Source organism: Heterocephalus glaber, unplaced genomic scaffold (assembly GCF_053883595.1).
Source record: "Heterocephalus glaber isolate CG9 unplaced genomic scaffold, H.glaber_assembly_v1.0 deba00000613, whole genome shotgun sequence".
Classification (NCBI taxonomy): Eukaryota; Metazoa; Chordata; class Mammalia; order Rodentia; family Bathyergidae; genus Heterocephalus; species Heterocephalus glaber.
Window position 1 is genome coordinate 2,780,847 of NW_028258152.1, and position 27,277 is coordinate 2,808,123.

The window sequence follows — 27,277 nt, forward strand, 5'->3', positions numbered from 1 at the left end:
AAAGATATTTACATAACACCCTAAGAAATTCACCCGCACCTCGGTAAAATACAACTTCATTCTTGCAGGAGCATGAATTTAGCCTGGTTCTGTTTTGCCATTTAGGGACAATCTTATAAAATGTATGAGTTGGTGCCACACTCACGCCACTGCCATCTGTCACGGAGTCACACCTGCACACCTGTGTGTACGCACATCACTATGCCTACATACTTGTACACACACATCAGTGGGTAGGTGGGTGTATAATGCCAAGACACCGAGGGAGGGGTTGCTGGAAAACCCTCCCCCGCCAGCCTGGCAGCTCTGTGAAGCCAAACCCTGTGTTCTGTTGGGTAAGGCGGCTGGATGGTTCTGGGGGAAGGTAAGATGTCACCGCAGCCCTCGGCAGGCTGCTTAGCAAAAAGAATTCAAGAAAAGCTTGTCTGATTTATGAAATAGTCTTCTATGGGGGCCCTTTGTAAATTTTGGGTCACTGGCTCTAGAAAGTAGCTTTCTGCATCTGTTCAGGCTTAGGCATCAAAGTGAACCTCTGTGCCTCTCAAATACAGATGGAAAAATACTTGGGTTATTACACCAAGACAAGGAAGTTTCGGCTGAGTTCTCTCTCCTTATTTTTCAGTAGTTACTGCTAATCTGCAAGGGGTCCATGAAATGTTAGACTCTCCTTCAGCTTAATTTGGTATATAACTTGTGACTATGACCCACGTTTTTATTGACTTTTTCATTCAACTGAGATTAGCTGCATCATTTCAGAGACTCCACACACTGACTATGGGGAAGGGGGGTGCTAGCCCTCTGTGAGAGGTCATGTTATTTACCCATTCCTCAAAGTAACCTGGAAGTGGCCAGCAGGCTTCCTCAGCAGGTTTTAGCCAAATGCATCCCTGGGCCATGAGGTGGAAGGCATGTGAGTCCCCTAGTAGTCACTCAGCTGAGCATTTAAGGTCATCACTATATTCCCTCCCTTCAAACACCTTCAGGGCAAAAGGGGGCCTAGTTACAGGGGCTCTGTATGTTTGTCCCAATAAAATGTCAGCCTCAGCTCCCTGAAATGTGTTGTCTGGCCCAAGAGCTTCTGCACCTTTATCAGTTCTGAAATGACAGTAAACCCAGACTCCCCAAAAGATGCCTGCAATCACCACAGACTGCGCTGACACCTCTGCTGTCCATCCTCTCATCTGTGAGAGCCACCCACATCCCTCACACCAGGAAGCAAAATCCACAGTGACCTAATGGGACGGGGAAGGTCACCCTGCTAAAATCATCAGTTTGGGGGTTTGAGAGTGAGGCCCAACCTAACCCCAGTCATCCTTTTCGCTAAAGAACCTCTCTGAAAGCTTCCTGGTAAAGCCCTGTTCACTCAGTTAATGAACTGCCAGGATAATCTGTCCTCCAAAACATAATGGCCTAGTAAATGCCTGAATGTAGAGAGGATTTACTGGGCAAAATTATACCAAAACCCATTCTTAGCCTTCCAAGAGTTTTTTCTGAAGCGTTAGGTTTATGGTGGTCATTCAAAAAAAAGGAAAAAAAGTCGACGCGATCCTCTTAAAACTTCGCTCATGTGGCTGGGGTGGAATATAAACTGGCATGACATGTTCTAAGCTGTCCAGTTACAGAACACAGAAGGGGCCTAAGTGACTTAAAGCTGATGTGGGCTCAGCTACCACAGGACCACTGTTCAGGGCAAAGCTAACTGCCGAACTGGCCCAGGTCTGCAGCACCCACACATCACGCTGACCCTGCCAGGGACTTGAGTAGCAATGCAGTAACAGCTGTCCTGCAATAAAGTACTTCATAAAAGTGGCGAGCATAACAGACATTTCTGTAGATACAGAGCTGATACTTAGCAGTCAAACTGAACTGCCCTTAAATGGCAACTAGGGCGCAGGGAGGTATTTAATTAACGTCACAAGCGTGACACATTCCACCTGCTGAATGACATGAGCTGAGTGCCGACCCAGAGTGAGCAGACCATCCGCCACCCGAAACTACACAGATCTGGTGGTCGGTCCACCTGACACTGCAGAGACTGCAAGTTTCCAATCTGACCACACTGGCTCCCACATCAGACAGGACCTCTAGATTACGTGCATAAGACGACACTTTCCTGACAACATCCTGGCCCCGTGAACTCCTCCTGCACTGAAAACCAACAACCATATCTGACCTCAGTCAAAACTGCTGCTAAGGAAAGGATACTACAAGGTCCTGGAAAGTGCTGACTGCATCCTCTCGACACGGCCGAGGCCTCAAGTCCAACCTGAGCGTGTCAGGGGAGGTTCTAAAATAATGCACGACCAAACAGGCACAATTTCACAGTGCCCCTAAATACTAGGGAAAGGAAGTCTATCAATAAGAAAATCACACCTCTGAGTAGCTAGCTATTCCAGCATCTCCACTTAATGGCTGGGAAATTGTAATTTACTCCTATGAAATTGTGTTTTAGGCTGGACCTAAGGTAGAATTTCTGTTTAAGGTTTTGCAAACATTCACATGGACATTTTCAAAAAATCAATTTTAAATATGCCAGTGCTCTCATATATTTTGAACCAGAAAATTCAGTCAGGACCACTACGTCAGTCCCTGAATTATGAACTGAGGTTAATGTTGGGATGTCTGGCATGTTCCAGGAACTCCCCACACACTTTCCCTCCGGGGACACGGGAGACACAGTGATGCCAGCCCGGACTGCAGCAGAGGTGCTATGTCGCCTGGGTCTCTAGTGAGGACCAGGCAGTGGACATGGGCTACTCACAGGGAGAAGAGCTGCATGCACTCTTGGGCTGTGCTCTTAGGCATACCAAAGCTCTTTAAAATTTCTTCCCAAAAGAAATACAAATAAAAAGAAGATACCTCCAAGGGTCTTGCCTGCTTACTTGAGGACTGGAGCACTCTACTTGGTTCGGGTGATCTTGTCCCCCTAAGGAGCTCCCGTCACCACCCACCTTGCTGGCATCTTCATGTCTGCCTAAGACAGCGTTCCTCCTCCAAGCCCTTCAGGGTCTGTTCCTGTCCTGTTTATAGCACTGATCTCTGTCTTCCCCAGGTAAGCCATTCTGGGCAACTGTGCTCAACCACACAGCCCTTTCTGATGCCCTGCACTATATTTCCGGGTCACTTTTCTGACTTCATTTTACTCCGGCCACAGCCCCCTGGCAGAGAACTGTGTTAGCTGCAGAAACATGAGCCAGTTTCCAACTCAGGACGTGAGAAGAGAGCAGTCCTGTGAGTGGGCCACTAGTATCCCACCACAGACGTCAAAGGTTTCGGCCTTTCACTCCCACTCCAAGTATCTGTCCTCTTAAAGGAACTGTGCTTCAGTACTGACTGAAAAAAAAAATAGGAGGCACCAAGTCAATCCCTGTCCTAAGGGCACTGTCCACATGGGGCCATGGGGCCCTACAGTAAAGAAACAGACTTACAATGCACTACCAGCTGCTACTAGATAATGCAACTAAAGAACACTATGTTGTGACCTGGGAAGTCCAAACCACCAGACATGTATTGGTGCAAGACAAAGTTCGAGCATAATACGGTACAGTTTAACTGTTCCTCTTTGTCTACCTGAAGCTACCTTCTTTTCCTGCTGGAGATGTGGGGGCTGTGCAAATACAAGGAGGCATCAGGAAGCCACAAGCAGACCAGTTAGTTGTGCCTCAGATGTTCTGGCTGTGGCACCTCAGCTGGGCAAACCCTTTTTTATGACAGGCAAATGTGAAGTCAAAAGTGTGCCACAAACAGGTAGGTTTCCTGCCTAGGCTATGAAACAATGCCAAGGTGGCTCCCGACAGCTCTCCTGGCCCAAGCTGGCTCTCCATCTCTCAGTACACAGCTGCTTCACAACCCCCAAAGCACAAAGGATGGCCTTTCCTCCTCTCTCTCCTGTACCAGGGGCCTGACTAAGACACGGTGCCCCTGGGCACAACTACCAAGGCCTGCAGCTGCCCTCGGGCCCGGCAGAGATGTCTACAATGGGACCAGAAGGAGCCCAGCCTTCCAGTGTCCCTCCAAACAGGCTCGTCCTTGTGCCTCGCTTCTCCCCCACAGACCTGGGCTCGGAACCGATGAGAGTCCAATGTGATATCCATAAACATCAGCTGTTTACGGTCTCACTTTAACCCACCATTACTTGTGCATCTCCCTGTTGGTGGCAGCTTCGGGTGGCCATGGCTCTGGGTACCATCATGCCTCTTGGAGCAGGCTGAAGAGCAGTAAGAGGTGCTATTAACTTGTAGGTCCTCAATGAAGCTGCACTCAGAAGGCAGCATGTCTGTGGAGCGGCCACCAGCGGACACTTGGCTTTGCAGGGCTGCAGTGACCTGGATGCGTTTATGTCCCAGCTCCCAAAGTGGGCTGCACAGTTCCTATTTCTCTATAAAGTGCAACATGTTAGCAAAAGAAAACAATTCAAAATAATGACCAGGGTTTTTACAGGCTGCATTTAGCTGACTTTTATCTTTTGCCCCCACTACAGTCTTTCCCCCTCAAAAAACCCACTGTGGAAGCACTCCACAAGTTAATGTTTCCTAAAAACTTTTAAAAAATAATGATGGCTGTTTCCTTGCATAAGTATACAACAGCACCCTTTCTCCATATGATCAAACTCCTAAAAACTGAAGTAACAGTTTGCATAGGTACACTTTGCTTGGTGCAAATCTTACTAAAATAAGGCTACCTTCAGTGTTTAGGCAGTGTTGCGGGGATTAAAGCTAGCTCTCAAGCAACAAGAAATAATTCCCTGTGCTCTGAGTCCTCTCCTACTCCATGTGACAGCCCAGGCAGAGACTGGCCTGGGGGCTTTCCATACCGTAAGGCAATGGGTGGGCAGAGAACCAAGTCCTGGCAGGAAGATTCAGAGGGTCAGAGGATGTGCGCTTGTGTGACGGAGGCAAGAACAGCTCTGTCTCAATTCTTCCCTTTTATAAAATGAAAGCCAAAATGCAGAAGGGAGCCGAGCACGGTGCAGATGCTGGGGAGCCTTCGTGTGCTGCTGAAAGCCAGCCGCCTGGCCACAGACCACAGCCAGGAATCCGTGGACCTCAGCGTCTGCTTGGTATGATCTGAGCGGCAGGCCCAGTACTGCAAAGGGATGCGAAGATAACAACTGAAACTGTGAGGTGGGAAAACCAAGCAAAGACCATCTGCCTAGGGAAGCAATCAGCTTACGAGACTCACATTCTATATAATGCACAGAAGGAAGACCTGGCTGGGAAGAGGAGGGCCACAGAAATCTCCTCCCCGTAAATCAAGTATTGTCAGGAAACATCAAAGTAGAATTTGACAAGCAGCTTTGCATTTAACATTCAGTCAAGATACTACAACCTTATAAAACAAGAGTCTATGAAGACAATTTTTTGAAACACTAGCAACAGGAGTCCTCAAAGTCCCCCAGGATCTTGTAGCACAGAATGGAGTGTTCCTGCGCCAGGGCAGCCAGCTCCTTCAGGAACTCGGGGAAGAGAGCGACAGCCAGCATGGTGTTCCTCACCGGCAGGGGCAGGTTTGGAGGTGGCCCGGCCACCCTGGCTCTGCTGGTCAGGAAGGGCTGAAGCACTCGTGGGGGACCATCCAAAAGGTTCCTGCTACTTCCAGTCTTGGAAGCCTCCTGAATGGGATCTGAAACCAGAAAGAAGATTGTCATGGGAACCCTCCTCGACCTGTCCAACTTCTAAGTGAAGTGTGTGTTCAGAGGCAAGGAGAGCTCGTGCAGGGCTCAGTCATGGCAGCAGTTTCCCTAACTGACTAAATCTTGAAGACATAGCCTTTACGTACCTGTGACACACATATCTGCCCAGCAGGTACCCAGCATACAGCATGTGATGTGAGATTTACCCAAAATGTAAGCATCCTTGTGCAGAAATTATGGCAAGAACACAGGTTCATCAAGAAGCCTCCCAGCTGGGCATAGTAGTGTGTACCTCTTGTCCCAGCTACCAAGGACACTCCGGAGGGAGCAGTCATTGGAGCCCAGTCTGGGTAACATAGTGATACCCACCTGAAAAATGAGAGACATTCACTTCTGTGCCCAGACTGTGGAAAAGGGGCAGAAATGAAAAAGGTGTCTCCTGCCACTCCATCAACTGGGTGAAGACTTGGATCCTTGGGATGTTTCTTTAGGGCCACTATGTGGCCGGCCTGCTCTGCTGGACTCCCTGTGCCAAGCTGACTATGCCATCTCCATAAAGCCAGCCCAGGTCACACAATGCAGCTCTGACACTGAGGTCTGTGCACTCTGAAGCTGCTGCTCTGGCCTTGAGGGCTTCCTGATGCCTACCCGCCGTGGGACTCCAGTCTTCCCTACAGAAGGAGGGTGGAAGATTTCTTCTCATCACCAGAATAATGGAGAGGACATTGGGGTGCTGGAAAGACCAGACTCAGAACTTCCTACAGCCACTGGGACCTAGTGGCAATGAATGGCTTGGAAGCTAACATTTAAGAAGGGTTTCCAGGAGTTTCCATCTCAGTTTCAATCTAAGGTCTAAGTGGATAGGAGCCCAAGCTCTAACATATTCAAGTGATTTGCATTTTCATACCAAATCAGTTTTACTAATTAAAATGGTTCAACTTCCCCAACAATTTAATTCCTAAACATCTCCAGCCCTCATATATTTGTCATATTTATGCCTTTTTCTGCCCCCTACCCAAACACTCTCATTATTCCTTCTAAATCATTACATTGAAGCTCTTCATTATTTTGGCTGCTTTTTAGAATTCAGCCCCAGTTTTCAACACTCTTCTCAAAGTGTTGCTTAACTACAGTACTAAAAATTCTTGACATTTATAGTACTTTCCAAATCTCTATATAGTCTTCCACATCTTCTACTATAGTCTTTAGTGTTAAAAAAAAAAACTTCCACTTTACTGCTTTAAGTATCATTTCAGATTAAAGCATAGCACAGTTCGTGCCATAAAGAAATGGAAAAGTTGTTGAGAATGTGGCTCCCACAGCCTTTTGGCAGGAGCCCCCACTACTCCCTGACAACAGTGAGGACAAAAGTGCTGATGTCGCTGAGGACCATGGTCAGCCTGGGAGACCACCACTCACCACCGCGAGCCCTGGCCCTCAGCGACTGTCGCTCTTCACAGGCCTGGAAACCAACGAATGGAACACAATCTCAATCCAAACCCACATGGCCCATGCTGGCTCCTCCACTGGAACTCCCTTCCTCTGGATCTGTTCACTTAGATCTTGCTAGCTTCAGATGTCCTACTAAAGTGGTTAAGAACACAGACTCTGTCACTTACTGGCTGAGTTACTTCAGGCAAGTTGATTTACCTCTGTTACTTTCAGCTCCTCACCTGTCAAAAGCCCACGGAGCACCATAAGGATCAAATGCGGCAACAGGTATCAAGGACCCAGGCGCCGCTGGGAAGTGCGACACCAGGGCGTACGTCTCCAGCCAGCTGCCGCTGACTGTACAGCGCACCTTCAGCCCTGCCCGAAAGTCCCGCCCTGCCCTAGCCTCCCAGCGAAGGGTGGCACTGCTCTTCAGCCTGGCACTGCGGTTCATGTTCTGTCTCCTCCGCTACATACACTCTGAGTCTCATCTGATGATGTGTTTCACACCCTGCAACTCTTCTATATCAACATCTGCTGAGCCTTGGGTGAAGGTACAACCAACACCAGTCCTCCTACTCCCGAAGACCCTCTGCGGAGCCAGCTCCCAGTCCCGTTTCCACCTCTTCCCTCAGATTCACTGCTCTTCTCCTCTAAGCAGGCTGTACTATGGCTCACTTATCCAGGGTGACCTGTGTCACTCCTAGGGCTGACCTACCCAGCTTGAATCCCAGCATCCAGTCCCTGCTACTGAAGGAGAAGAGCACTAGCCTGAGGACAAGAGGGAAGCCCTTAACAGCCATGAGCAGCCGCCACATCCCTGAGGCTGCCACAGGGAAGCATCCTCCAGCTCCCAAGTCAAGTGCAAGCAGACCTGAGTAATGGTCCCTTCCTGGTAACCAGCTTATCATGTAATGTCCCAGTCTCCTTCTCGGTAAAATGGGATGACACTTACCTGGCCTCCCTTCTAGAATGAGAGCCAGCTAAAGGACTGCATATATGTGTAGTCTGGTTTTCAAAGAATGTGAAGGGGAGAGAGAAAACCCTGGCAAGTGGCAGAATCCGAGAGACCAGGGACAGGGCAGTGGCAGCTGGTAACAGGAAGCCCGCCTCTGTGAGCAGCGGTCCTCTCCTGGCTGTTAGGGACACCAGTGAGGAGGCTGCCAGGAGGCGAGAGGGTGCACAAGCCTGAGTTACACCCCTCATGCAAGAGTGCAGTACACATGCACAGCACTGGAAGGAAAAGGCATGGAGGAGGGGAAGTATAAATAACTGTCAGCATGAAGAGTGCTTCCTGAAACAGTATGACAGAAGGTTTTCCAGACCAATACCGGGGAAATTTCAGAAGTGAGGAGGGAAATGCATTCGGAGCTCACCTCCTGGAAGCAGCACCAGGAAAGGACACACCACAAATGGACACAGGGAGCCCATTGTTACCCTCTGCCATGATTCTAAGTTGCTCAGTGTGCCAGCAACTCTAGGACTCCCCAGTTCTACTCATTTACAGGCAGTCACATGACAGGAAGTGCTTCAGAGGCAGAAACAACAGTATCTCACTCTGTGAGTTTAGAGAATTTCAACCTGCAAGGGAGGGTGTCACTTTGGTAACCTAAAAGAAGTTAGGGAGAGAGCCTTCTTTCCCAAGCAAAGCTTCCTACAAGCCAAAGTCTGTGAGTGTCACTGACCCTAAGAAGCATCAACACTGCCAGGTGTGGTGGCGCAGGCCTGTGATCCCAGCATTCTGGGAGGCTGAGGCAGGAAGATCACAAGTTAGAGCCCAGCCTGAGCAACTTAGTGACTCAGTGAGACCCTGCCTCAAAATAAAACATTTTAAAAATGGTTGGAGTTATAGCTCAGTGTGAAGGCCCTGGGTTCTATCCCTAGTACCACTAAATAAATAAATCAAAGCATCGACCCTGGCTGAAAACTTAACGACCTTATGCAGTGAGAACAAGCCCCCAGGCACATACCTTACCCTGTGGCTGCCGGGGAGCCTGAAGCCAGGGCAGAGCCCAAGGTGACAATGGCGCCCACCACTGCCCACCCAGAACTCTCTCTGGCTTCCCTATGTGAAAATGGAGCTAATGGCTCCTTTCCTGCCCATTTGACAGTGCAGTCTGACAATAAAAACTGCCTGGGAAAGCACCTTACACACTGTCAAATATAAGTGAAGACCAAGCCTAAGGTAAAAACACAGGGTACGGAGCCAGAAGCCACCTGCTTATCTAGCAGGCTGCAGAAAGGGCCACAGTCCTCTGCAACTCTTTCCATCAGGAGGTGGGGCTTCTGCTCCCTTCCTGAACCTGGCTGGCCCTGTGCTGAGCTTTAGCTGACAAAAAGTAGCAGGCTTAACTCTGTGTGAGCTCAGAGCCTGAGCGTCAGGAGGTCTGCCATGCTTCTTGCCCACAAGCTGAGTGGCCAAGACTAACCTGCTGGACAGTGAGAGACACCCCCACTGCCCTGTCACCCCAGCTGACAGCCACCCCCATGGCATCCAGGAGCGGTCTGATACATCCACCACACACGATGCTTAAGGGCTATTTTCTAAGCCACTGAGCTCTGGCAGTGGCTGCTCCACATACAGCCAACTGACACCCTCCTCATACGGCAGGCCACAGCACAAGCCCTGGCCAGAAGGACTCTGCTCACAGAGTGATGATCTGTGTGTCCCAGAGGCTCACAGGGCCTCAGGCTCACCTCTCCCAAGAGGCGGGTGCTGCCTGCCCTCCCTGTGGCTGTGCCTGCTCTGCTCCAAGTCCAGCAGCTTGAAGCCTGATCCCTGGTCTACCAGTGGCACATGGCTCACCTCTCTTTCAAAGTCTGCCTTGCAGAACCCTAAAGGCTCATCACACCCAGTCTGGCTGTGGTCAGAAAGGACCTGAGAGATGGGAGACAAAGCCTTCATTAAAGCGAGGGTACAGCATGCGCTTAGCATGCTCAAGGCCCTGGGTTCCACTCCCACCTGAGCCCCACAGAAAGGCAGGGCCCAATGGGGCAAGATGACCAAGATCAAACAGCCACACAGAGCACAGTTTGGGGTCCTTTTCTGCTTCTTTTAAAGATTTAAAATCTGCTGGGTGCCATTTCTGCCTCTCACTCCCAATCATCTGTCTGAAACCCAGAGGAAAGGGCCCTATTCCTGTTACCATCCACCCGCATGAGAGCCTGACTCTACATGTGGACAGAAAAGGCGGTGAGGTGTAGGGGGCGTGTCCTTGTTTGTGCTCACCAAGGCCCAGGTCACAACTGAGGAGACAACAGGCACCAAATCCGCCCACCCAGAGCCAAAAGGAGGCAGCAGCGCCAGAACACACTCTCAGCTGCCCTTGTCCTGCTCCACACCAGCCACCCGCCTGGCCCGCCCTCGCCTCTCTTCTGGGGCTAAGAGAGATGGTCAGGGATCTGGGCTGAGCACAAACTTTACTCCTCCTGGTCCAAAGGAACAGTTCTCACCTCCCAGTCCTAAAATGCATCTGGTTTTGGCCTCAGAGCCTCTGAAAACATAATCAAGAGAACAGATGCTCGCCTCAGGACAGAGCTGGCCAAAAAAAAAAATGGCTCGGGGAGTGCACATAACGCCACTGATGGCACAAAGGTGCTGTTATTCATCGTGGCCCAAAGACACCCCACACATCAGCACCTTCCCTGAACCTCACTCAAGAAAACAAATGCCCCACCAGACCCTCCAAAGGGGACACAGGCAGGCAGGCTGTCCTTTAGATTTAACAACACTAAGAGGAGGCTCCTTCCTGTTGGGTAAAACTGAAAGTATCTTTAGGTGCTTCCAGAGCCCAGGTGCCTGGGCAGCATCAGCAAATGCAAACCGGTGCGGGGAATAGGAGGGAGCAGTGGAGAAAGTGGCTGACCTTTGGTTAGCGCCTCAGGGGTCACGTCGGACATGTCTACCCGGAAGAGCAGGTACTGCTGGGCTTGGATGAGGAGGCCTGGGAAGTCTCTCTCCATAGAGGCGAAATGCTCAATCTTGTTTTTCACAGATGCAAGGACCTGTCAAGACCAACAGTAAAAATGTTAAATGCTCCACAATGGAATTCCACTCTCAGTTACCCATATATCTTTCAGGTACAGCCCTCATTAGGAGACCTATTATATTATTAGGCATTTGCTCATTTTTAACTGCCTGGGTGTTCCTGGTAGGACACCCTCAAAACATCAAACTAAATGAAGCTTTGCAATTTGTCTAGAATAATCTACACAGCTAATATAATAAACAAGGAAGGAAAGCAAATCAGGACAGTGGGACTCCTGAAAAACAACAAAAACCATGAGAAGAAGAAGAGGAGTCCCACAGACCAGCACGCAGAAAATCGCCAGCTATCACATGGGCTCCTCAGACATACGTACCTGGTAGAGGGAGCGCATGCTGGGCTGGAAGACCATGTTGGTGTTGAGCAGAAAAGAGCGCAGGAGGGGCTGGGGATAGCTGGCCAGCTGTGTGATGATCCCGATAAGCAACAAGTTAACGTGCAGTGAGTTCTCCAGCATGTTCTCCAGCTTAGAGAGGACCACGCTCATGAATGGGCCTGTGGGGAGACACAGAGCTGCAGGGATGGCTAGGCAGGTGGGGACCTGTCTCATCAACTGCACAGCTACCAGAGCCACAGCCTAGCCATGACAGGCCACGAGGTACAAACCCAATGGACACACACATCCAGAGTTTCCTTGCACCAGGCCCAAGCGGAAGACCAAACACCACTCATGGGAACTAATATTTTGACTCCACAAGCAGTTTTAGTACTTTGAAAATTATCAGGGGCCTTGAGAAAAATCAGACGTTTATAAAAATACACTTTTTTACACTGTTTCTATTTTCCTGTGGTCACCAGTGCTCAAACATAACGCATCATCTCAAGATGCTATGAACTACGTAAGGTTTTGGACAAACATCAGAGCCCATCAAAAGTTTGGGGAACAAAAAATCTTTGTGTTATTAAGGACTACCAAACACATCCAAACCAAATGTACTGAACAGCAACTTGTGCAACGTGAACAGGCATTCTCAGAAAGACTGCTTGTTGAAATGTCATAACGAGGAAGGACAGGAAAGACAGACACAAGGCTGGAATGAGGATCTGCACTATAGCATTAGCAACTGTGACCACTCAGCAATCACATTTTAATTTTTCAAATGAGAAAGAAAGAAGGGATTCAGCCTTGGGGGATGCAGTCTGGTATGCCAGAGTTCTTAAGAAAGAAAACCTGCATATATGACTGCAAAAGTTGTTCATAAAAATATTAGGCACAGGCCTGGGGATTTAGCTCAGTGGTGCTGCTGCCTGCCTTGCAAGCAGAAGGTCCTGAGTTCAGTCTCCGGTACCAAAAAAAAAAAAAAAAATATATATATATATATATATATATATATGGCAAAAAAGTGCTTCTGCTACTTTGAGTCACTAGAAAATTAATATGCTTTGTGTTCGAGTTCACTGAAGGCAGGAAAAACAAAAAAAATCTGGCATTAATAAAACTACTTAAAGATGTTTTAAATTTTTGCCATAAAAATGTTCCATTAAGCAAAATCAATGAGAATTTTGTATTTGCCCCAGTGGAGCTCTTGATGAGGCCACTAAACTATGGCATATTTATAACAAAAGCACATAACCATTGGTAAATAAACATGCCTTATGAAGACTTCACCACCATTAACTTGAGTTTAACAAAGACACATTCGGAAGTCCTGGTAGTGTGCAAGGGACTGTTGCTGGGAAACAGTCTCCATGAGAACTGGGAACACCAAACCTTTGCCCACAAAGGTGATGAACAGGGCAACTGTGATCGATATTCCCGTCTTTAAGGATACTGAGGATGTCCCTACTGGGTCTCAGATCCAGAAGAGGCACCACCCCATCATCATGTGGGCAGAGCTTAGCCTCTACTTCTCCATCTATGTGATGAGAGGCAGAGCTCTACAGTCAGTCACTTTCCATGGCAGAGGGGGGTCAATAAACCCTTAGAGAAGCTTACAAAACAACTGGGAGAGACTGGCAAACACATTCAGAAACTCTAGACTGGAAGGAACCCCAGTTGGAAAGCAACTAACCATTTTCTGTTAAGAACCCCAGAAAAGCTCACGTACTCTGCTTAATGCATCCCAGCACGGTTCTGGCTTTCCAGGTGGACCTACAGGAGAAGGCTTCTCTCATCTCCCCCCACTCTGGACCACTGTCTCCCATCCCCCTTGCCTCTTCCCCGGTAGTCCCTGACTTGTTATCTGCATCCATCTAGAGGGACCACAAACAAGTCAACGAAGGCACACACAGGGAGCAGTCTCCAGTGAAATATATGTCCATAATGCAATCGGCCAACTCCCCTTTCCCAATCCCAAGCTATATCTGTCCTTACCCAGCCATCCTACAGACTTGAAAAGCCCTGACTACCGGTGATCAAGGAGATGAGCTACAGCCCATCACTACTGCAGAGAGGGAGGAAAACAGCTTGAAGCCCACTCTCAGGGAAGAGGAGAATCCCATCCGGTCATTGTCTCAGGTGAGTGACAACACACAGGTCAAGCCATCACAGTCCACCAATGATGCTGGCTTCTTGGCATGGAGATATAAACCCTACTTTAGGGCCGGGGATTTAGCTCAGTGGTTTCATCGCCTGCTGCGCAAGCGCAAGTGCAAGGACCTGAGTTTGATCCCCAGTACTGGGGGAAAAAAAATTCCTACTTTATTCTTGGTATCTAGAACTTTTTTTTAAGTACTTAGCAAAAAGCAGTTGCTAGAGCAATTGGTAAAGAGCTGAAAATCGGAAGGCTGAGCTGTAACTCAGAAAGCCACAGGGGCATGGGTTTTTTCCCTCTTCTCCTGAGACACATAAACTCCCCATTTCCTAGAGCTTGGGTCCTGAATGTCCCGAAAAGTTCTAGGTTCTGAAGGCTTGGTCTCTAGACTATCGTGCTCCTGGGAGGTGGAAAAGCTTAGGTGGTGGGACCCAGTGGTAGTTTTGTAATTGGGGGTTCGTCCTTGAAGGAGACAGTGGGACCTTACCCCTACTCTTTCTTTTTCACTTCCTGGCCACCATAACGCAAGGAGCTTCCTCTGCCAAATACTCCTACCATGAGGTGCTGTCTTTCTCTTAAAAGCAATAAGGCCAAGCCATGGACTGAAACTTCTAAAACTGTAAGCCAAAATAAACTTTCATGGCTTATAAACTGGCTTTTGTCAGGTATCTTCTTACAGTAGCAGAAACCTAACACACCACCCATAAAATATTTAATTTTCCAGGATGACTAAGGCCATCTCCGTCTACCCCCGTCATTCATTCTCTCCCCGCAAGGGACCCCATCCCCTGCCTTGGCCCATGTGCTCCCTCATCCTGTATATCCCAAGACCAAGAAGAGACCTGCCATCAGTTCTGTGCCCCAGCTCAGCAAACTCCTCCCAGGAAACCTCTCCCGAATGTGGGTCTTCATCTTCACCAGCCACCAGCTCTGCCTCAGGCCACAGTCTCATCATTTCCTCTCTGGACTCCAACAACAGTTCTTCTATTTTAATAGCAATTAAAATGATTATAGAAATAGATACAGATATAGATATATGGGAGACCCATATGTTTTTAAATACAGTATGAGGATTTAAAGTGAAATCCACCCCACCCCCAGGAAACCAGTACTAAGAGACTCTTGTGTATCCCTCCAGAAATGTCTTATGAGTATGTCTAGCTGAATTTCTGAAAATATTAAGCACCTTCCATGTGCCAGCCAGGGTTCTAGATGCTTTTTATGTATCAACTCCCTTAATACAACTACCCTAGAAAGTATGTTTATTGGGCCAGGGATTTAGCTCAGTGGTTTCGCCGCCTGCTGCGCAAGTGCAAGGACCCGAGTTCGATCCCCGGTACCAAAAAAAAAAAAGTATGTTTATTATTTGTCCTAAAGGTAAGAGAGAATACAGACAGTAAATAATGGAGTCAGAATTTCAAACTGTTTTCAATGCTCTTAACCAACACATGATCTTGCCCTGTGTGTACATATACATGTGTGTGTGTGCACCCTGGTACTTTAAAAAGAAATGACAATGTTGGGCTGGGGATTTAGCTCAGTGGTTCTGCTGCCTGCCTCGCAAGGGCAAGGTCCTGAGTTCGATCCCCTGTACCAAAAGAAAAAAAAGGAAATGACAATGCTCTTTCCACACTGATGGGTAGGCACGCTCTTACACTTACCAATATATTCTGGAGACTGTCCTACACCAGCACATACAGAGCTACCTCAATCATCTCAAGGCCATAAAATACTGCATTATGAAGAGAGCTGGGTAAATAAGCTGGTCTCCCACTGCAGGACATCTGAGTTGTCTCCAGCCCTATTCTATTATAAACAGTGTGCTACAGTGAACATCCCTGCACACACAGCTCGGCCCAGAAGAGTAAGAACACTCCTAGGAAGAGAAGGGGCAGCTCGAAGCACTGCTGCATCCTCAATCCTGTTACAACAGGAGCCTCTGCTGGCACCAACCTCTCCCACACCATTGTAAGACTGGCTTTTTCAGACCTGGCCAAATTTCTCCCAACTTTAATGCCACAAGGGCTGGGGACACAAGATCTGCATTCTTCAGCTTGACCCAAAGGTCCCTGTAAGCCGACATCAGCCACACACACTGGCTTTCTGTCCCTCCTCCCTGCTAGGGGCTCCTCTGTATCCCTTGGTCCTCAGCACCCCTCCTCTGGACACCTTGGACCTGGGATACAATACTGATAAGTACGCTCACTAAGAGAACGCAGTTTTTTGCTGGTGTCTCCTCTGAAAGACTGAATACATCTCATTTTGTGTCCTTAGCTGCTAAACATAGAACCTGCCAAATATTACGAGATCAATAGAAAAGGCTGAATGCATGAATTTTTAGAAAATTAGATAAATGGAATGCTTTGATTTTGCTAGAATATGCATTCATTTCAGAAAAAAAAATCAGTATTCCCTGGAAAGAAGGAAGTTAAGCCGAATCCTACAGAACACACTCAGAAGTCCGGAAACTACAAAGCTCACAAACACAGAGAAAAGATGTTTCCTGAAACTGTGTACAAGTTCCAAAGGAAGGAGGGAAAAGGCAAGGTTTTAATTATAATTACACAGGTGTATCAAAGAACGTTGTTTTATCCATTCTCAGTTGTATCATATGTAAAGTACTGATGTTATTTAACAAGGTGTCACATTAGCTACCCCAGCCCCTAACTATACTTTGTTTCCTTAATTTACACATTTCCCAGGGGTGCAGCTCCACTGTGAGAAAGCTCGTATTCTAAAGAATAGCTTCCATAGCCACGGCATCATGGTTTGGGTCTGGAAAGTCCCCAAAAGGCTCATGAGGAAGGCTTGGTCACCACGACAGCAGCATTAGCAGGGGCTAATTAGCGTGGGGCTTTTGGAAGGTCATGAGTAGATCATGAAGGCCCCAACTTCATCTGTGGGAATGACCTATTAATGGATTGAGAATCCGATAGCATTACTGGGAGGTAACGGGAAAGGAAGAGGTGGGGCCTGGCTGCGGGTGGAGGGCATGGGGGCAGCAACCTTTGGGTGACACCCGTTCCCAGCCCCTTCCTCCCTGGCCCCCTCTCTGCTCCCTGGCTGATGAGAGGTGAGCAGCTTTTCTCGACAGCCCTTTCTGCCATGATATGTCTGCCTTGCCACAGGCCCAAAGGCAATGGCGCCAGACAATTACAGACTGAAACCATGAGCCAAAGTAGATATTTCCTCCTGCAAGGTGTTATTCTCGGGTATTTTTCCACAGTGGTAGAAAGCTATGACACACAGGGACCCCTGACGTCCCACAAGAAGGCTGCTGGAGAAGGCTGGGAGAGAGTACGTGGAGCCCCTGGCAAGTCCCGAGGTGCATATCTACTTCTGCCCTCTCCTGACTCATGTCTCCTGCTGCCCCCCTTGCCCTGCATCAACTGGGAAATATGAGATGATCTAATCCTTTTTACTTACGATTGACTGATTGGATTTTAATTAAAACTTGTTCACACTGAAATGTTATCTCAGCTAGATTTCTCCTCATGCCTTATAACTGTGGAATTAAAAGCTTTCCCCTGTTTAAGCCTTCAGGCATCAGTAAATAAATGAATAAATACTGTGGGAGGGGAGTGGAAGAGCCCCTTGAAATTGCATTAAAGCCTACTCATTTGGACCAGGGGACAGTCTGCTTTCATCCCTGCCTGGGAGCCTGGGAGTGGGGTGCAGTCCATTCTTACCTCACTGCTCCCCATGCCAGGGAATGTGCAGCCCAAAGGCTGCAGGGGGACCTGCCACAGCAGCGGTCACACCCCCTCTGCCCAGTCCACGCGCAGCGGGATATGAGCCCAGGCCTGCCAAGGCTGCACAGCCTGGAAGAAGCAGTCAGGACACTGCCCAGGCCAGGCTGGACAGTACCGTCTGTCCCTCTGCATCACTAGCTTCCTCCAGCACTACTCCTCGATACTGACTGCCATCCCTCAGGGGTCCCTCTCTGAGCTTAATGGGCCTTCTCATCTGTAGAGACTCCTTCACCTGCAGATTCTGATTTTATTGGTTAATATTTAATGTTTCTAAGTAATTCCTCACCCTGATCCACTCCTCTGATAGCCTTTCCTACCCCTTTGCCTATGCATGTGATTTCTACCTGCTGCCGGCAGCGAGTGCGTCACTTACATATGCACCTGCAGAAGCGTGATGACCCTGTGTGGCTCCCGGCTCCGTTTTGGGGTGAGGTTCTATGATCATCGGGATGCACTCCCAGGCAAAGGCACAACTATCCCAGTGGCCTCCGATGTGTACACATGTTCTGAGCACCTACTGTGCGCTTGCCCTGTTCACTGCCCAGCGTCAGAGAGAGCTCAGAACAAACACCTCTCTCCTTGCCTGGAGCTGGCACTCTAGCGAAGGAGACAGTAATAAAAAATACACATACAAATGGTAACAAGAAAAATTAGACTAAAGGATATGAGGTTAAACAATAAACAAGACTGGAATCCGGTGTGGTTAAATCAGTCCTATTAGTTTATCACAGGCATATCAAGTTACTAAGTAGTAAAATTTAACCCCAACTTGGTAAAAAAAAATCAGGTGATGGTTTCAAAAACTGACAAAATAAAAACAAGACTATCCCTCTCTGCTCTTTCCAAACATCTTCTCCCTGTCAGGCAAGCAGATAATGCTCTCACTTTCACCTACCGTACACTCCTGATCCAATACGCACAAGCACCCTCGAAACCTGACCACACAGAGCAATGTAAGACGGTCACCTGTGAACGGAGTGCTCGGAGTCCTCACGGGATGGTGGCCAGCAAAGGCAGCCTCCTCTCTCGCCCCCCACAGGGAAGGCACACTCGCCACAGCAGGAGCTTCTGCTGTAAGAGAGTCAAAGTCGTCCTCCTCCGCTTCCACATCCTTCTGCTGCGGCTCCTCCACCCCGTCCTTTTCTCCTCGGCATTCTTCTTCCCTGCCTTCCTCCTCTCTGGGGAGAAGCAAGGGCTGTGGTGTGAGAAAGCTCTGGTCCATCAAGCTCTCAGAGCCCGCATCCAGCTCTCTAATGATCTGGTCATACTGTGAAATGAAGTCTTCGCCCGCTGGGCCGATTACCAGCAGGTCTGGACTGTGTTCTGCCTCAGAGGTGGGGGCTGCTGACTCTGGCTCTGATCCTGGGGCTATCTCAGGCACATTCTCTTGCACTGGATCCTTGGACATCTTCTGAAACAGGTCTGAATTGTCCATCTTGTGTTCCCCCTCTGAATCCAACTCTGGCGGGGGACTGAGGGGCCTGCTGTTCACAGGGGAACTGTGAACCTCAGGCTGGGCCTCAGGTGGCGGCCTTGCAGCTTCCTCCTGTGAGTCCCTGGCTTCCTCCGCATCCTTCTCTGCACAGAGCCTGTACACCATCACGTCGTCCTGGAAGTCCGACTCCTCAATGTAGGACCCTTTGAAAAGCAAGATGGCATTTTTCTTCATCTCTTGGATGTGCTTAGGGGGATCAACGGGCACTGGGGGGCCAGAAGTCTCCAGGTCATCATAAGCCCCAGGGGACCCTGCGTCAGCCCCCGAGGAGATGCCTGTGTCGTAGCTGTCATCCCACTCCAGCTCTGTCTGGCCCTTGTCCTTGGCTGGAGTCAGCTGAGAGCCACCCTTCCCCAGGTGCTGCGGGAGCTGGGACCCGAGGCACACCGAGCGCACGGGGCCATCCTCCCGCAGGCTGCACAGAAATGTCTCGGAGCTGGGCGAGTCCCCATCATACAGCGCGGACCAGACACGGCAGTCCCTCATGCAGCACAGGATGTTGGTATGGGCCTCCCACAGGTACTGCAGGTAGCTGATGTCCAGGGCCTTCCCACGCTCCACGATGCAGGCTGAGGGCAAGGGTGTCTCGGGCAGCGGCTCTGCAGGCCCTGAGGGGACAAACAACTGTCAGAGCAACAGGCGACAAGTGTGGTAGACTGGGATGTGATCTGTGCCGCTATGACCTAGCTTTAGGCCTGGTGATTTCTGATAAAATAATATCTGAATAACAAAAGGTGATTAGCTTTTGTTTCCTTTTGCTTTGTAGTACTGAGAATTGAACAGATTTTAAAAAGGAAAGCTAATAATAGAGACTTTGACCTCACAGAAGATACAAAGCCAAATGGCCAAATCCTGGCTATAGCCTACAGAAAACTGTTGCTATCAGTCCTTAGAGAAATAAGAGCTAATTGGAGCTACCTCTCGAGGTGAGAGGATAACATTATATATATACTTAGTGGTGTCCCTGCCACAGAGTGAGTAATAACTAGAGTTTTTTCACTTTGACTCTAAAGTGGGAGGTTGGTCACCCATGAATTTGGGGACCAGGTTTTCTGTAGAAACACTGGTTTTTTTAGAAAAGCCAATTAACTCATTCTGCCTTTGTAGGGACTATCAGGATGTTAACATGTATCAAATTGTCTCTTAAAGTCGTATTCACTGCCAAAATAGTCATTTTAATCTGAGAATACTCTCTGTCCTAATATACGACCATCTTTGATGTTAAAAGTCCCAACCTCATTACTCAAATAGTTGTGAAAATATTTTCATTTTAAGTTTACATTTTTCCTCAAAGGAAAAAAAAAGACTAGGAAAATGTATATTCTATCATTTCTTGACCAGTTAGAATGACGCAGGTGCCTTGTCAATGCACTGAAGTTAACCAACGACCCTCTAGAATAGACATTACTTTCCCCACGCACAAATGAAGGGAGGCTCACAGGTGGAAGAACACTCATCCCCGTTTCCACCAGGCCCAGAGCTGCAACATGGTGACCTCAGATCAGCCCTCGTGCTCACCGCAGTGTCACCCCCTCCAGGACCTGATCTCCACAGCCTGGGTCAGGACTGAGCTGCTCCGTATTGAGTGCCTACTGTCAGGTCATTAAGTAATTTATTTTTTACCACTGTACTGCAAAAAGAGTAATGTTTCTTATCTACTTTAAATGAAAATACGCTAAAAACTACCACTAACAATTTTACTGGGTACTTACTATATGCCACACAGTCTTCTAAGAACTCTATGTGTCTTAATTCACTTGTCCTTGGACAACCCTTTGGGGTAGGTCCTGTTTTACAGATGAGAAAAGTTCAGAAGGGTTAAGAAATTTGCCCCAGACAGCGGCAGTGCCAAGACTCAGAACCTCAGCTGCTAACCAGGGCACAGGGACTAGCCCGGCCAGCTATGTGCCCACCCATCAGGTGTCCAATCTGCTGCAGGGCAACCCTGCTGGCAGGGTGTGCACAGGGCATGGAATGTGGAATCAGTGTGTCTCAGATCAATGTCATCCCAAACACGTCAGTTCCTCACTGTTTGCTTCTTCACCTGCAAAAATGGGATATTGCTTTCTTTAAAGCATTAAATATAATCACAAGTTGTGGACATCACATGTTTAATTTGAATTTTGAATTCTGAGTCAAGTTTAGCCACAAAATTACTCCTGAAACAACTTTCATAGTAAATAAAAATGATACCCATTTTCAAACGTGCTTTTAAAAATAACTTCTGGATGAGAAAATAAGACATCTACGCTAGTTTGACTAACAGAAAAATATACTTAAAATACATTCACATAAATTATTAATTTCCATGCATACACAGTATCTTTATCTAAAGATCATGAAAGATCACATTAATTTCTAAATATTACATTTATATAAAATATGATGACAGTTCCTTAGTCAAGCAGCTCAGCCTTTAAACATACTTATCTAAGAGTACCGCGGCTAGGTGGGCAGGGTGACATTACTGGAGGAAATATCAGCATAGAACTTGGAAACACTTGACTCAGCAACAGGCCCAAGCCATTTCCTAGTGGTCACAGGACAGGCAGAATGCTCCGGAACTGCAACAGCCATGTGACCATCAGAGACACACAAATATCTGCCCCTCTGCCACCAACTGCCTGTCAAAGGATCAAGGTTAATAGAGGTAGCCATTTAAATTGTACTTGTACAGCCGGGGATTTGCTCAGTGGTTCCGTCGCCTGCCTCGCAAGCTCAAGGTCCCGAGTTTGATCCCCAGTACCACAAAAAAATAAATAAATAAATAAATTGTACTTGTACAGAGTGAATTATAGCTGGCAAACAATCCATGCATAATATAACTCTTATAAAAACAGGATATTTATGAAACCCCCATTATGTCAATCAAATTAATCAGATAATATTGCCATGTCACAATTTTCAATTTTATAGCGATGTATTATTGACTGGCAGACAATCCGCAAATGAATCATTTTGGAAACTAAAGTAGGGACTAATTCTACCTTACCCACAGCCATCTCCATACTCACAATTTTGATTTTGCTTTGGAAGACACACGCACGAATACATTTTCACATGTAGATGCTACAAAGTGCCACTACAACGGCCACTTACAATAAAGATCTGAGACAACTGACCAGGCCCTGGTAGGTGCTTCAGTGAACACAGCAGTGTCCACAACACTTCATGAAGCAGAAAGGGACTCCAAGTCCCTCACCACAGAAATGGGACTGTACATTACTCAGAGCCCAAAGAGATAGAGCCTGGCGTGCTGCTTAAAAATCATCCCCGGCCAGCTCCTACCTGAGCCATCGTGTGTGCACTCTGACCAGAGAACGTAATCCCGCTCTTGGTGCCCCAGAGTCAGGGTGATGCCACTGGCGCAGCAGCTGGGGGTCAAGGCAAGCAGCTTGGCAGCAGACACCGAGTAGCAGTCTCTCTCCTTCACAGCCCACCTCTGACTCAGCATCATGTGATTGCAGGGGATCAGGTACCTGGAACAACAGAGAGAGAGAGAGAGAGAGAGAGAGAGAGAGAGAGAGAGAGAGAGAGAGAGCGCAGCCTTCAGTCTCGCAGGGCCCTAACCCAGGATGGGACAGGGTCCTGTACTCTCATCTGCCCGTCACTCTGGCCAGCAGGACCCATTTGCTTCCTTGCTTCCAATTTGTCCGGAGCATCTCCCTTCTGACCCCATCCCTCTGCAGAACATCTGAGTCTTTGGAATTTGACCTCCATGAATTTCTTTGTCTCCTCTTCCCCCTCTTCGTCTCTGGACCTCCTCACCCACTGTGACCCTCACCTGGGGTGTGCTTCGTTCTTCCTTCCTGACAGTGTCCTGTTACCCTATAAAGCGCAGCTTCAGCACCGCCTGCTCTGAGCAGACTTCCCAGCTCCCCACTCCCAGGCAAAGAGGACCCCTCCCACCACGAAGCTCACCAGTAAAGGACTATTACCCGTATCACACTTTGAGCATCTGCCTCCTCTATATAATAACATGCTACCAGAGTAAGGGCCTGCTACAGCATTTTTGTCTTACAATCTTGAAAACTCTGGCTCAGTGGACAGCACACAACCACTCTGCAGTGTAAACTTATTTTTTTTTAAAATCTTGAGACAGGGTCTAAGTTGCCCAGGCTGGGCTGCAACTTAGGATCCTCCTGCCTCCGCCTCCCAGAGTGCTGCGATTACAGGCTGTACTGCCATACCTAGCTTGGTGTAAACCTCTTAGGTTCTCATGAGTGACCAGGAAAAAGCATGGTGGCCAAGGGCTTGACAAGGAGCACCAGGCCCCGTTTCACCCAAGACACTGCTGCCCAGAGACCACAGCATCTTAGAGTCATGGACCTGAAGACAAGACAGCGGGGACACATGTGGGCTTCCTGTGTAGAATGCAGTATTTACACGGCTGCTTTCTTAGAAAAGAAAACCACAGAGCTCATGTCTGATGGAGATAACAAAGATGGAGACAGGACGAAGGAGCCAAGCCGAGTGCCATGCGGATGCGCAGGAGCCAGCACCTCCTTTGCACAACCACCGTCTTTCAATAAGCCAGAATGCTTTGTGTTTCCATATACTCCTGAGCTTTCTAGACAGGGGAAGCACAAACTATGAATAAGGTTTCAGTGAAAAAGATAAAACATACGACTTGCAGGATATGTCCTGGGGCCTGTAAACATCAAGCCATTTCCCGCGCCTCCTGGTGATCCAACTGAGAAAGGCTGTTTGTATTAACACCCAATCCCTGGCGACCACCTAAGTCAGGGAGCAAAGAATGATCCAATTCTCTTCACCGTTCTTTACGATACAGGTTTTAAGAATAACCTTCCAGGTATGAAATGACAAACTTGCCCCCTAACCTTCAGTCTCCCCAGAATCAAACTTTCTCAAGCGCTCTGCATTTCTCCTGCAGGAGGTAAGGGGGTCCCACCCCTGCTCCCCCCCACAGGCACAGACCACTCACAGTGTTCACAAGGGGGCTGTAATTCGTATGTCTCGCTTGAACCACTGGTGGGACCTGCGTGACTGGCCCACTGGACAGCTTTTTACCGATTTTTATTAGTAAAAAGACTGATAAAATGACAGGACAGTCATGCATGTACTGCTGGTGGTTCAAGCCAGCAGGAACCTATTAAACTGCTGTCACTAAGAACTAGATGGCCCCCGCCAGTCACGTCTAATGTGGCGGTCATCTAGTCTCATACACTTAGCTGAAAACTGCAAGAACAGGAAAGCTGGAGGACAGTGAGAAAGGGGCAGGTGTGTGCTCCTGCTTGGCTCAGCTCTGGGAACTTGTACCTGAAGCCCACAGGAGCAAAGATAGGAAAGATGAGTGACACAGGTGAAAGATGAAGGAGCACTTTCTCAGGAGGGTCTCTGGGGGCAGAAATGCTCTGGTGAGCAGCAATGCCATGAGGGAGAGGCATCTGTCCACCTCTGTCGGAACCCAGCACTGCTAGAGCCCAGCAGACACCGCAGGAAGGCAGGGTGCTCCAGCACCTCAGGAAAGGGGCCAGGGTGCATGGCAGGGACAGAGGCGAGGAGCCCACGCAGACGCGGCTGTCACAGCGGGGGAAGGACAGACCTGCTCATGAGTACACACAAGAGATGGCTGTGGAGACCTGTCCCGTGCTTACTGACGTGAATTCTTCTTTCCCGAAGGCTGGCAGGGCAAATTCAGATTACACAGGATTATGTCCTTATTTTGGTCATTAATTATTTACAGAATAAACTGCTTTGTTGACTATGAGAACTCAACGACTACCCTATAGCTCAAACCAAACACACCTCCTGATTACAGTTGATACACACAGACTTCTAATGTTTGTTTCAAGTATCAAAAAGTGGAACAATGGGTCAAAGTTAATAAATCTATTTATCAAGTATCGCTAATGGGTTCCTTGAAACTATTTTAGAATAAATAGTTATTGTCAATTTGCAACTTTGCAAACACCGTACAAGCTTTCAGCAGAAACTAAGAATTCTCTTCTGAATAAATCAAACAAAAAGAGATTCCGTTGGCTAAAGAAGAGGTTCTATGAAATTGGAAACAGAGGAATCCATTTGAATGACCAACCTCCTTAGTACTCAAAGCAATTGTTTCTGCAGTATCTTTAAAATGAAGGCTCAGCACAGTGACAGAGTAGCAAACCATACCTCAACCCTCTGCCTTCCCATCATTTACAGGGAAAGATTAGGAATAAAATAAATGCTAGAAGTTTCCCAAATGTCAGATATCAAAATAAGGTGGTTGTCAACAGCAGAAAATCATTTAGGCATTGAGTATAGGTATTTGCCATCAAACTATCATTTCATTTATATATTTATTTTATATGGGGACTTCATTTAAATTCAGGAAGAATAATCAGAGACTAACAAATACTGACTTTAGGCATCTGGATTACTCAAAGCAATCTCTCAAAATAGCAGTGGTCAAAATGTCCCTATTGTTCTCCCCATTTTCATTACTTCCCCAACCCTCTACAACCTTGGGTCTACAATAGTTTATATTTGAAATATCCCCCAAAACTCATGTGCTCAAGGCTTGGTTGCCGGTTCATAGGCTTTGCAGAAAATGATCGGATTATCAGGGCTCCAACTTCATCGAGTGCAGTAATCCACTGATGAGATAATTTGATGACTTTTTTTTTTAATTTTTTGAGACAGGGTCTCACTAAACAGTTCAGGCTGGCCTTGAGCACACTATGTAGGCCAGAATGGCCTCAGAACTTCTTATGATCCTGCTGCCTCAGCCTCTCGAGCGCTGAGATTACAGGCGTGCACCACCATGCCTGGCTTTGATGGCACTGTTGAGAAGTGACAGAAACAGAAGGTGGGACCTAGTTGAAGGGGATGGCCATGGGGTCATGATCCTGGGGACTAGATCTGGTCCCCAGCTCTCTGGCTCTTTTCCTCTATGCCTCTATCGCTTGATGCTTTCTGGCAGCCATGAAGTGAGCAGCTTCCATACCCCACACCCATCCCCCAGGCTGTTTCTGCCTCATTACAGACCTAAAATAAATGGAGCCACCTGACCACAGACTGAAGCCTCTGAAACTGTGAGCCAAAATAAGTATTTCCTCCATTAAGTTGTTATTTCTCAAGGATTGTGTCAGTGATGAAACAGCTGACTAATACAGGGACTATTTCTTTTTTTCTAGATATTACTCATTATTAAACAATCACTTCTGAAAAATTCAGTAACAAGCAACTGATGACAAAGAACACACAGTGCTTTTTACTGCACTGACAAGAAAAGCACGCCAAACCCAGCAGCAAAGTAGAATAAGGTAAGCCATGTGTTTCTTTTTTTTTTTTGGAACCGGGGATCAAACTCGGGTCCCTGTGCTTGAGAGGCAGGCACCAGGACCACTGAGCTAAATCCCCGGCCCTAGCCCAAGCCATGTGTTTCTTCTGAGATGATAGCAACCCTCACCACGTGCCAGTATCCAAAACTCTATACAGCAATGTTAGTCAATTTCAAAAGATTTCTTATTCAAAGAAATTTTGAACATTTTTCCTATTCATTTTCCTCTGAGCTGGCTGTCTTTCACTTTCCTTTCTCCTCCAGACCCCCAACTCTTAGGCGGGGAACTGTTCTGTAAGTGTAACACAAAGCTTCTCTTCCAGCTCTACCCGAACATAACGGGAACACAGCTCACAACCTGACAAGGGACCAGCACTTCTGGAGAAAAGTCCCCACTGAAAATACTCAGAAATGACATTCAAGGTGCTAAGCAATTAAATTTTGCCTTCACTGGGAAGCTCCAGGAGCAGAGGGTAATCTCCACCTCGCTACGTGTCAGCCTTTCCGCCTGCCCTTGGCCTATCAGCCGTTGCATCCGTGGAAGTGAGCAGTTTCTCCCTGGTTTTCTGCTCACTGAAACACCCTTCTTGGGAGTATCTTATTCTGAGCTGCTTTTCCGATATTCCTCCAAATGAAAGCAACATTATCAGTTGCAAACAAAATATCACTTTGAACAGTCAGTATTTAAGAGCATTTAAGTTGCAACAGAAATTGACATATGATCATTGTTTATCGCTACTTATTTATCACTTTTTATTGAATGAAGATAACATCACTGAAAAAGCATTTATATAGCCTTCACTGCTCTATGGCCTTTCAGTTTACATATACATTTAAATGACTCCTGTGTTGGAAAAAAAACAAAAAAAGATAAGATTATAAATCTATTTTTATGTCCTTTAACACAAAGTTGAAGGGACTAGAAGAATAGAGTTTTTTTTATTGCCCTTGCTCTGGGGACATATTCTAAATCAGAAAAGACATTATTCATCATGAATTTTGCATTTTCTAGATGCATTTTCTAGAAAATTCCCCTCCCTTAAGTTTGTGCAGTACTTTTTATCATTTCAAAACATTTTCACCACAATTGGTCCTCCCAATAACCCGTATGAAGTAGCATATTCCAAAACCAGAATAGGTCAAATCAAATCAGCAGTTC

General features: G+C 47.5%; 1 protein-coding gene across 5 annotated transcripts in view; it reads right to left on the bottom strand.

The window, feature by feature from the left end:
• Positions 1-27,277, bottom strand: part of Fhip1a (FHF complex subunit HOOK interacting protein 1A) — a 260,320-nt gene continuing 233,043 nt past the window's right edge. For 4 of the 5 annotated variants that reach the window (XM_087205791.1, XM_021247881.2, XM_004869174.3 and 1 more), the window contains 6 exons: positions 22,119-22,309; positions 20,543-20,617; positions 18,302-19,438; positions 11,426-11,604; positions 10,930-11,068; positions 1-5,622 (listed from right to left, as the gene is read on the bottom strand). In XM_087205791.1, the coding sequence (XP_087061917.1) occupies positions 5,369-5,622; positions 10,930-11,068; positions 11,426-11,604; positions 18,302-19,438; positions 20,543-20,617; positions 22,119-22,309 (1,975 nt within the window). In that variant the 3' untranslated portion in view covers positions 1-5,368. The remainder of the gene's footprint in view (positions 5,623-10,929; positions 11,069-11,425; positions 11,605-18,301; positions 19,439-20,542; positions 20,618-22,118; positions 22,310-27,277) is intronic. The other variant, XM_021247880.2, reaches the window with a different exon arrangement.